General features: G+C 36.6%; 1 protein-coding gene across 4 annotated transcripts in view; it reads right to left on the reverse strand.

Moving 5' to 3' along the window:
• Positions 1-12121, reverse strand: part of SLC9A9 (solute carrier family 9 member A9) — a 254648-nt gene that overhangs the window by 56331 nt on the left and 186196 nt on the right. For all 4 annotated transcript variants that reach the window (XR_012043292.1, XM_072866766.1, XM_072866763.1 and 1 more), the window contains 2 exons: positions 8064-8112; positions 2460-2539 (listed from right to left, as the gene is read on the reverse strand). Coding sequence is in view for 3 of the 4 variants with exons in the window: in XM_072866766.1 (XP_072722867.1) it covers positions 2460-2539; positions 8064-8112 (129 nt within the window). In the remaining variant the exon portion in view is untranslated. The remainder of the gene's footprint in view (positions 1-2459; positions 2540-8063; positions 8113-12121) is intronic.

The following is a 12121-nucleotide window of genomic DNA, read 5'->3' on the forward strand; positions in this document are numbered from 1 at the left end:
ATAAGGATAGCAAGGAACAGCACAACTTTTTTTATTTCCTCAGTGATATTTCCTCCATCTTGCTTTCCCCTTGTGAAATAAATAGGCATAAGAGATGTTATTGCCAGAAGACTGGGTAGATTTGTGTTAATGCCTAAGAGCAAATGTCAAACTATAGAAATGTCACAGTCTTGTATGCTTTCGAAGTATAGAACCAGATAGATTATTATTTTGCTGTATCTTTTCTTTGAAGACTTTATCATAATCCTCTATGCAATCTTGTATTGGGTGCAAATACTGTGCTATATGACAATTTCTTCTTCTAAATTTAGCAGCACAGCTTTGTAACATTAGGCAGGGAAAGGCAAAAGAAAGTTTGGGTGGATAATTTCTCTCTCCTTGAAGAGAATGTCTTTCAGAAATAGTCATACCAAAGAAATGCTCAGAGCTGTGAGTCGCAGCATTAGTGGGTTGAACCATTATTCCGTGCAGGTATATGGGCATACATTTTCAGGATTAGTAAAATGTAGAAGTATTATTTGTAATAAAAATATATTTTAGGATAATGGCAGGGCTATAATCTCTGAAAACCTGAATTCTAAAGAAAGATTGTGACTTGACTGGAAGAGAGATTGACAGTTATGAATAAATTTGTTCTTTTTAAGAATATTTTAAAAAAAACCACTTAAAATATTTTCTTGAAATGCAAAAGACATGGAAACCAGACTTTTTAGAATAAAGCATCAGGCACCCATATTTAAGATCTCTGCCATAACCTCTGATAACCTCTGAGAAGTGGTGCTTCTGGTGCCTTCTACAGTCCTTTCATTTTGCATGTACTTTTGTCTGACTTTTTCATATTGATTTCTCCCTCTCTTCTGCCTGTCCCTTGTTTTCTAGCTCTACCCTTGTTGTCTCTTTCATGTCTTTTTTTAACTCATGCCTCTGTCCTGTTCTTGCCTTCCACATTTTTTTTGATTTCTTTTTTTTTTTTTCCCCTCTTCAGAGCAATTTTTTTTTTACCCCTGTTCATCTGTTCCTTCTGACTTATAGGTTCTAAGATATACCACAACCACAGGCTATTCCTTCTGAAAAAGAAGTGAGACTGGGTGGTAGTTAAAGCCAGTTATGCTGGTACTCAGCGTTAACATTTAAATATATTTTCCCCCTTCATACAGCATTCACCTATTATTTCTAAGTTTTCTTGAAGAATTACCCTAGGGAAACATCTTAATGCTAAGTGCTTTTTGGCCCTTAAAGCTGCTCTGGTAGATGAATTAGGGCAATAGATTCATTTTTAACTAAAAAGATGTTTTTTCCATCAAAAATATCTGAGGAAGCTGTATTCCTGAAGAGTTACATTTTATCAGCTGAAATATTTCATCTTAGTTTGCTGCAGCTGGTGTCAGAAAAACATACATGTAGCCTGAGAAGTTAATCTCTACTCAGTAGTGCAGGGTCATGGACCAATAGATGTGCTATTGAATAATGGAGGCTACTGGTAGGGCTTTTCCTGTTTAGCTCCTGAGCCAGCATGCATGGAAATTAGCAGGCAGGCTTCTCTTACATTCATCGTATATCTCTGTTAAAGGCTTAGGGCATGATTGTTAGTGTGGGATCTCACTGATACCTATGCAAAGCCTTTGCAGAGTCAGTTTAAAATGACAATAAATTAGAATGGTAGCTTTTACCATCTTTGCACGGCATTAGTGACAGCATGGGTATCAAAGAGTGTATGTTCCACCTTGGTTTTGGGAGGATGTTCTTTTTAAGAACACTTTAAAAAAATCACTTAAAATATTTTCTTGAAATGCAAAAGACATGGAAATCAGACTTTCTAGAATAAAGCATGAGACACCAATATTCAAGACCTCTACCATACGTGCCTCAGTAGGACTGTGAATAGAAGCACAAAGGCTCAGGAGTCCAGGGAATAGGAAGTATGAGCTACAGGGAAGTCCTGGGAGCTACATCTTCATAATGGCTGCATATTTCTCTGTTTGTAAGAGGTGTGGGTAAACCAGTGTTGTCTTATTTTTACTTTGTCTTGGGTAGCTACTGCTTTCTGAATATGTGGGTAGGCAGCAGCCACTGGGCTGCTTCAGTCTCCAACAGCCTGGTCTCTCAAGCAGAGAATTTACACTCTCTCTGATTAACAATTGGATCAGTTTTATCCTGGAATTTAAAAAGGTTAATTTATTTAAACCTATTGTCTATATACTGCTGTAGGGCAGGGCTTCTTAGCTCATTGTCACTCTCCATAGCCTCAATCAGGAATATACTACCACTGCACAGCCCAGCTTCTCTAGACCTTCTGTTTCTTTGAACTTTCAAAATTTCTTCTCCTTACTAAACATGTTAAAATAAATTATGCTTTTGTTTTTGTTTTTAAAAGTATAATAATTTTTGGATTCTTAAATATTTTGAAGATGGCAGTTGTAATGCAACTATCATCTATGGCTTATAACAGAAAAGGATACTTGTGGTCAAAGCCATACCATATTCTGAACAGCCATGCGCTCTCAGCTTTGGTTGTATTTTTATCCAAGTTAGATGCGCTCTGCAAAATAAACAAATGAATAAAGTGAAAACCATTTTTATAACATAAATAAAACATGAAGTTCCAATATTAAAAATACATGTCAAACCACATTACAATTAACTGCTTTTTTTTTTTTCATTTAAAAAGCTTCTTTAGTGCACAAATGTAATCTCTGTGAATCAGTTCAGGAGCAAATTGGCTCATATAGCACATTTCTCATTGCTATATACTGATTGTAAGAGTGCAGCATTTACTCTTATTAATGATTCAAATTTTATTAAGCAGCCGAGAAGCACTATATTCTGAGATCAATAAAATGATATTTTGATTTAATTGCCATTGTGGGATTACTTCAGTTTACTTCTACAAGATCAGATGCTATTTGTGTATGTCTAACAAAATGTCATTCCCAAAGGGATCATGATATTCTAATAATTATGACACTACTTTCCTTTCTGTGCTTCTTTCCAAGGGGAGAGGAACATGACTTGAGTCAACAAGACTCAAAATGCTGCTTTCCATTCTGCAAGCTAATTCTGGGGTGTGCTGCACAGGTAGATAGATGGACTGTCCTTTTACTCAGGGTCATAATTTGGAATAATACATTAGAAACAGTCATCTGTACAAAGACAGCTAGTTTGGCTATACTCTGGGCATCACATCAGTACTAGCGGAAGAATTAGTGGCAGGATGGAATTAGGAATGGGATTGCCAGTTCTCTAAGGATACTTCGTTATTGTCTTGTTTGCGTTTTGCTGCAAGTTAGATTATTTTTTTAACGGGAATATTTTTCTTTATGCAATTTTAAACTGATTTATCTAATATGTTTTAATCTAAGAATGTGTTAAAAATTTAATTTCCTATTCTACATTAACATACATTTAAATTGGCTGATGATAATAATGTCAATGGTCTGATCCTCAAAACTGTAAGGTCTAGTTCCAAGCCAACCTGTACATGGAAACTTTTACATTGATTTCACTGAGTTTTGAGTAAGGTTATATGGAGACAGAAACTATACTGTAGCTGTTATGATTTTGCTAATGTCAAAGGTGGTCACAGTGAACTTACAAATGCACCAAACAGGCCAAATATTATTCTTGGGATCTGTTTCCTTGTTACAGAATTAAGTATTTTAGCAACTACCCCTAGCAAATGGGGAGGCTGGAGGGAGGAAGAAGATGGTACTAATCCCTAATCGAGCAGCAGAGCACTCTTCTAAGCCCTTAATATCTAATATTGCATTTTGGCAAGATAGATACAGATTGGGAAAAGGGCTGAAACATTTAAGCAGGAAGTGTGATGGTAGGTAAGGTCTATGTTAGGTCAGAACAAGAAGAACACTGAAAGAAAGAGGGTGAAGGACTAGGGTGGACAGGTATAGAGATGAGAGAGAAGGACAGGCATGGAAATAGACATCTTGTGGAGTTGGCTGCAGCAAGCAGCCAATGAGTGCAATGCAGAGGAAGGCTAGTTAAAAGCACAGAGAGCTCTGTAAATGGCCTGTGTGTCCTTGGTTTGACTACTAATGTTTCCAGAAGCCATAGTGTTCTTGATTAATTTCTCTTTCCAAACTCATTGTGTATCTAGCTTCCTCTTGCATTCATGTTCCCGTATGAACGCAGTGGACAAAAAAGTCTACACCAGAGTGTAATTCTCCCAGAATTTGTTAGTCCTGACCTGAACCTGTTTTTATTTCTTGCACTAATGTTTATTGCTGCTTTGCTCCACACCTGCTCTGGTGGCCTGTAGCCTCTGTCTCATTTGAGCTCTGTGGTTTGATACGTGTTGCACCTTCTTCCTTTTGTATATGAAATCTGTGTTGTGTTATCAATTTTTGTGTTAATGGGAATCTGGGTAGTTATCTGTAGTGCAGCTCTTGCGTAAACAGTACAGTCAAGGGTTGGCAGGAGATGTTGGTGTGAATGCTCTTGGGCTACTGCAGATTCTTGGATCCTATGATCTTAAAAAGTAACTTTTCACTTTCCCTATAGTTGAGAGAGGTAGAAGTAGGGGAGACAGTCCACCACCTCTTCTGGACAACAATTTTCTCTCTGGGAAGTGAGAATGCCAATGTTTCTCATCTCTTACTTGGGAATTATCCATATGGAGATTATTCTCATTAGTCACTTGCAATAAATTCACTGACCAGCTGGCAGATGAAACTGATGGGGAAAGTATAAATAATTTCCTTATTATACTAATCAAGATATAGGGATGGTTAAATAAACTATGAACATTAGTTTGACAGAGATGATATTGATAGGTGTTTTGCAGGCTATTTAGATTTCTCCTGAGATCAATTTTTCCAAAATGCTTGTAGAAAATATATTCTTACGCTGTCTCGATAGAGATTAACGTAAGAGAATTTCTGAGATACATAAACCATCTGAATAAAATATGCTATTGACTATCTTTGTTAATGGGAAATTAGTTACAAAGCCCACTGCCATAAAAGCATTTGCCTTTTATTAATAGAGCAGCTTCATAACTGCCTAGTGATTGTGTCCTGCATTCTGCTTATTGGAGTTAGCTTTTCGTGTTTATACTGTGAATGTATGTGATACGCAGCAAACTGCTTTTGTTTATTTTTATATATTATTTTCTATACAATAATATGTACTACCTGTAGTATGTATTATGTAATTCAGTTTTCAGAACTGAGTTATGAAAGTCCATCAATAAATAAATGGATATGAATATGAGGGTATTATTTCTTCTGTTTATGCTTATGTTGTGATAATTATTTGATGATAAACACATCTAAGGAAAAGCAAGGCAGAACTGACACAAAGAAACTGCGAGATGCTTTTGATGGATGAGGTCACAGTATGGTGAAGTCCGCATGTTAATTATACTGTAAAAGGCTCTACACCTTTTTGCTAGGGAAGGAGCCCTGGGTTTCAGGTATTACAACTTGAACTGGAATTCACTGCTAGCTGACTGCCAGAATTACTGGTTGAGCCAGTCCAGAATACAGCAATAAGCATAATCAGAAGTCCAGAAACAACTGTGTACATGGAAGTCTTGACTAAATAAATTTAATTCCTTCAGAGAAGAGAAAATTGAATTTGTGAAAGGGAAAGAAAAAAGGGAGAGCAAGATGAAGAGGTAGGAAAGGAAAAGGGTTATGCAGCCATATAGCTGCTATTGCCTCTGAAATAGTACTCATGAGGTGGAAGGTGTTCAAGGCTTTTTCTGCCCCTAAAAAATCCAGGTCTGGTTCCAGATATGGATTGAGACACAGCAAGATACCCTGTGTCCTGGTAAATAGAGTGGTCACAGAGGAGATAGATTCAAATCTCCGCAGCAGACCTTGTGGCTTCCCCATTCTGCCTGAGTCCTCTGGCTGAAAAGGGAGGAGCCTAGAGGCTTATTTTCCACTAATTTTGCTGTCCCTTAAACATCTTACTCTTGAGAAAATATTCAGTTCTTATTTCTGGTACAATCTTCCCGAAGCTCCAATTAATGGCACTGAGAGTTGGCATGTGGTTTAAAGTTCATCTGGGTGAGAGCTTTAACTGGCAGTGGGAGATACTGGCATGTTATTTGTCTAGGGATATGTCTGAGAAAAACAACTGCTTTCACTGTGAAGACACACTAACATAAGAAGAAAATGAAAAGTAGGTAAACTAAATAAAAACATCATATTAGAAATACAGGGAAAGAAAAAAGACAACAAGGGCGAAGAAGGGGAATGAGAGACAGATGACACGAAAGAGAAAATTAAAAGAAATAATCTGAAATTAATTGAATTAACTGTGATAGGTACTGAGTTAAACCAAAGAGGGCTACAGAGAATGCAACAGAGGCCTGAATTAGTAAAAGATTGAGATGTCAAATACAAAAAAGTCAGACAAATGAAAACAGAGTACCACTGGGGTGGGGGTGGGGCAAAATCAGAGCAGCAAAAATATCATCTACGGTAAAATTTACTACTATAAGGAATGCTGACTTGGACATGATAGGGCATGAAAGGTGTTACATTTATTTACACCTTCCGTGTTGTATTGTTGAGTTTTGTTAACAGAGATAGGTGTTAATTCACAGGGCACAGTTGGGATACTCAATGTGTTATTGTTATTCATAAACATGATTATTCTCATTTTTAATAAAAGAAGGAGAAAATTAGATGCCTATTGACTTCTGAAGAAATCAGGTTTTCACAAAACATGCATTCAGTCAATTTTATACTGCATTCAGCATTCTTTGATCTTTGATAATTCATGAGTGCTGTAAAGTAGAAAATTTCTGAAATGATATATCTTTAAAAAACAGTCAAGAATAGATTAAGATTAAGGTTCTGTGTCCTGGCCTCAGTCAGAATTTGGGCAGAGGCATTGCAAGAATTCCTACCAAGATGCTTAGGAGAGTGATATTAGTTATTAGTCCCCTCAGACTCAGAATAAATCAGTATCTTGGCGTGGTGCAATGGAGTGTTACACTAGCCCTTTTAATAGTGACTGAGTTGTAAAACTACGGATATGGTCAGATATGAATAATATTCTTTTTACGTCTTTTCAAAGAAACATTAGCACAGTTAGGCACCTGAATTCTGTTCAGTTTCAATGGAAGTTGAGACCCTTCAGATACGTGCAAATGTGTAAATGTTAAGAATACTCAGGATGTAAGATATATTAAAATTCTGCCTAATGATATCTTTAACGTATTTTCAAGTGAATAGAGTATCTTATTCATGTCTTGCCTAACTTATTTTCTACATTTATATCACTCTTGGGTAATTTCAATTTCAGTTCCAGTTGTGCAGTCTGAAAGAGTGCGTGGGATGGTATTACCTAGAAACAGGAACACAGTATTGGGCACTTCTTTGCTTTTTGCTTTGGCAACTTGTTAACTGTAGTGTTGCTTCTCCCTAGTCCTACTGCTATTCCACTTACCATGCTGAAGTACATATTATGTCTCTGTGTATTGACTCTCTGAAGATTTTTACTGTTGTTGCAGGCAGTGCTACATTTGAAACAATGCCATACATGTATGACAAAAAAGGGAGGGTGACAGATGAACAGCTGCAGCTTGTTAAATAGCCTCCTTTAGTTTAAAGTTTTCAAGTTCACTATGTACTTAGGTTTCCATGTGAAGAATAACTGAAAAACATTTTCAGAAACCTGACCTACTAGAATTGAACGTTACACATTCTGCTTTTTTATTCCAGGGAATTAAACAGGGTTCTGAGATGTCTCATTTCCATAAATGCAGCATTTGGAAGGTGATAAATATTTGGATTTATCAAGGCAATACTTCTATTATTTTGTTTATTAGACCTCTCAGGATATCTTTGCATTTATTTATAATTTCCTTTAAAACTCTGTAACATTTTTCGTTAAAAAATTTTCATGAGCGCATGCACATTAAAAAAAATATGTATACCTCCTCTCTTTGTACCTTGTACAATAAAGATACTTTTTATTTTCAACCTGCCTGTTTTAAACACTTTCAGCTATAACACTATTTTTGACAAACGTGATCTGCCAACAACTGAACAGTTTTTAATTCAGCATGTATGTCTAAAATCCTGACATACCTGGCTTGCAGCTTCTACTTTCAGATCTTCATCTGGATCTACGCCAACTCTGTTAAAAAAAAAACCCAAAACAAAGACATATGGTAATGGTGTGATGTATATTAGAGAGCTTTGAGGGTAGAAATGTTTCTCTTGTGCCACTCATTTCCTGCTAGGTGAGAAATGCAGAGAATAGCTGGCAAAACATTAAGATCACTTTTTAAATCAGGGAAGTTCTTAATAAGTTTTTAGGAAACTTGAGATTCTTTTTAACTGCAACTCATAACACCTGAGATTAGATCTTTACCCTGGCTCTGATCCATATCTGGGGAGAGACAATCAAGTCATTAACCTGTGCTATGAAATCCTTAATTACTGGCAGAAGAGAGGTGTTGAGGAGGAATTGGAGTTAGAGAGGTATGTGGAGGATAGGACTGCAGGACTCTGGCGTTTCTTGACTGTGCTGCATTATGGATAGTTTGTAGCATTTGGAAAGGGCTTTACTTGGCGCACAAGGTACGGGGAAGCAAACCAGAGGGGAGAGGAGATTGCAGTGGGTGATGTGCAAGATGATGAGAATCTGGGTGGCTTTTTACTCATATGGACAGGAAAAAAATAAAATTGGCTGTTAAAAGCAATGTAGCAGAAGAATTGACACATTTTCAATCTGTCTGATACTCAGAAGTGAGGAGAAATGCAACTGAGAAATGTTACGAGTTGAATGACAGAGGCTTGTGCTGATGTTCACACCAAGAAAGGAAGGAAAGCAGTGAGAGATGACGACTAATGAACCTTCTTATCACTGGAATCTGAAGCCCACAGCTAGGTGACCAACAGCCCCTGAATGCCTCTCGAGCTCCCATGTAGTATCAGGTCCACCAACCTAATACAGAATTTACTGATGCAAATAAAATGTACTCTTTCACTAGATGATCATTTAAGGCCACTTTACTGTTTTTTTTCTGAAAGTCTTCCTTCTTGATTGTATTTTTGCTTTTGGTAATAACACATCAAAATAAATTTTAAAATTATATTTAATATTAACAATTACATACCTCAGTGTTCTTTCCTGTAAATATTATGCACACACTCTTATTCAGTCAAAGATAATGACAGGAACTATATGCAAAGTAGATGCTTTTTATATGTAAATACTGAATGGAAGAGAAAAAAGATGTTTGTTTCTATCATAGCTCTTGAGCTTCAACAAATCTGAGTCCTTCAGGCATAAATATTTCTATCTTTTTATTAAAAATAACGATTCTGTTGCTAACTCAACAAGGAGACAGAATGAATAGCCGTTTCTGTTCCTTTTTTTTGTCCTGTTGTTCTTTAAATTGCTAGAAAAAGCTTCTGATGGCACTAACCTATTCATTAGTTTGGAGTAAAGCAAGTTAGGTATTTTCCATTTCATTAAAATGGAAACATTTATATGGGAAAAGAAAAAGATATTACATGGAGGTTTAACCATCTGTCTGACATTGGATTTGTTATTGTCATGTACAGAACAGTGGTGTCTAGGGCCTTATCTGTGCTTGGTATTGTAAAACTCAGCAGTGTGAGACAGCCCTGCACTGCAGAGTGTACAGAGTAACCACAGCGGGATGCGAAGGCTGAAACAATGGCACAAATGCAGGTGCGATGGTCCCAAACTCATAAACCAGGTCAGAATCAGAAAGAGAATCCTGGTCTCCTAAATGCAATTACATGCCCTGTTTATTAGACTACACTTATTCGCTAGATGTGTTCACTGACAACGCCACTTGGCCAATACAGAAATACACCAGCAGTACAATAGTTAAGGGTCTGCACAGTTCTGGAAATAAAAAAATTCAAAGCATTTACGCATGATAGGTGCAGCTGAAAGGCTACAGCACAAACTTCCCCACACTTTCTTCTCCTTAATGAGCTTGACTTGACCTCAAAGAATCAGTCTCCTGGGACAGAAGTAATTTAGCCTCCATGCAGTTCTGAACTTACTGGAGTTGAGAAACTGCCAGCTCTGACTGATTGTGTGTGTTGGAGTTGTGATGCGTTTATTATAGAATGAGCTAAGACAACAGAAAACATTTCACCCGGGACTAAAAGGAGTGTAATAGCAAATGTGAGAAAGGGTAGGCAGTGGGGCCAATAGGAACCAGAGTTTCTGGCTGTAATATTGTTTCAGCAACAGTGATATAACTACTAACTAATCACATTGACAACAGGAATCCACTGGCACAGAAAAAAAAAGGGTTTACAGAGTTTCACAGAATTTGTGGTATGCTTAAGCTTTGCTGCATGTATAATTTCTAACTCTCATAGTTACAGAGATAGCTAGCTGTTTTGCCTTGTTTATTCTGCAGACGAGATTATTATAATATGGCACATATGAAGATACTCACATGAAATCTTAACAGGAGCATTACATTTAAAGCCAGAAAAAACCAGCAATAAATATCTAATGAAATCACACTTCTGTCTTGGATTTTTCACATATGAAAAAGAAAAGAAGGCTTCTAGGCCACATGAATGCCACAGAGCCACAGCTGATGCTTTCCTTTGATCTGGTCTCTACTCTTGTTTAAAACACAGGGTCAGATGCCATTGCTGTTTTTCTCTTGGAATAGTATCTCACCACTGGAAATTAGTGTGGATAGTACAATCTTACCTATTGATTTAAAATCCCTTGGGAAAAGGACCAGATCATTCTTTGCGTTCTATGGGAGAGTTTTTTAATGCATTAAAATAGCAATATATTTTTGTAATAATTTGAATGTTAGGAATTTTATTAAGTATGCACTAAGCAGACTCAGTACAGTCAGTTCTGAAATTGAGGCTAATTATTTCATATCCAAACATAGGCTTGGGAGCCTAACGTGACACAGCTAGCATTGAAAATCATGGTCTGCTATAATCAACTCTGATATACTTGACATGAACTAGAATGCTATTTTTAAATTGCAAATGTTGAAAAAAACAAAGCATAACAAATTACATGAGACAGTCAAGACAACTGAAATTAAGCACAGATATGCACTTCAAGTTTACATCCTTGACTTCCTCAAAAGACCTGCTAGACCAAATGCTATTGCCACTAGCATTTGCAAACTTAGAATTTGTATAGATTACTATGAAGGCCTCTAAGAAATACTCTATTATTAATATTTGTATAAACATCTTTGCCCTTTTAACTTTCTCAGTTTTCCATTTCTGTGAGAAGATTTAGTGGATGGTCAGAAAAATATTTTCTTAATATTTTTTCTTCTTTCTTGCTATCAACTTTGTCTCTCTTCTCCGGTTATCTTGTTTTACTTCTTGCAGTCTCCCTTTTCCATCCTCCTGTCCCACTTTCCTGGTTGTTCTCTATGCCTTGTTCATTTCTTCTTGGGTCTTCTAAATATTGTATGCTTTTATTTCTGCCTTTCTATTTTTGCTTCTTTTTATTCTATATATTAAACATTTAGGATGACTCCTCTTCCATAAAAACAAATGCAATGACTTTTTAATCAGAGCTATATTGGAGTGGAATTTATCTACTCTATGTATTTAGATAGGATTTAGTAATGTCTTAGATTCAAATGCCCTAGATATGAAGGAATTAAAAGTCCTGAAAGCTGGTCTATGTTATTCTTTTTTATTTGGGTCTTTTTTAGGGGGGGAAGGGGGTGGGGAGTGGGTGGGTGTAGTTTGATGTTTTTAAATAATGGCTGGATCAAAACCTGGATTCAGAGATTGTTCAAAGTTGCTATATTCAAAATCTGGAACTGAAGCTTGTGACTTCAGCCAGTCTCTAGCAATTAGGCCTAAGCATTGCTAGGAACTGTGCATTAGTCTGCAGAAGTACCCTTTACAGTTGACAGTATTTAAATCCCCGTGTGCTATCAAGTGCATCATTTTTTTAGCAACAGTCAGAATGCATTTGGTAATAAGAGGAGGAATTTGTCACTGAATACAAAGCAGTCGATAACATCTTTTCTTATGTGGTTTGAAATGAAAATGGATGGAAAGATAAATCCCAAATTGTCAGGGGAACCAGCAGTAAGAAATACAAAACCAATCCATAGGAATACTGAGTAGTAAATCACTATTCAGGCATT

The sequence above is a fragment of the Ciconia boyciana genome, chromosome 7 (genome assembly GCF_034638445.1).
Source record: "Ciconia boyciana chromosome 7, ASM3463844v1, whole genome shotgun sequence".
Lineage (NCBI taxonomy): Eukaryota > Metazoa > Chordata > Aves > Ciconiiformes > Ciconiidae > Ciconia > Ciconia boyciana.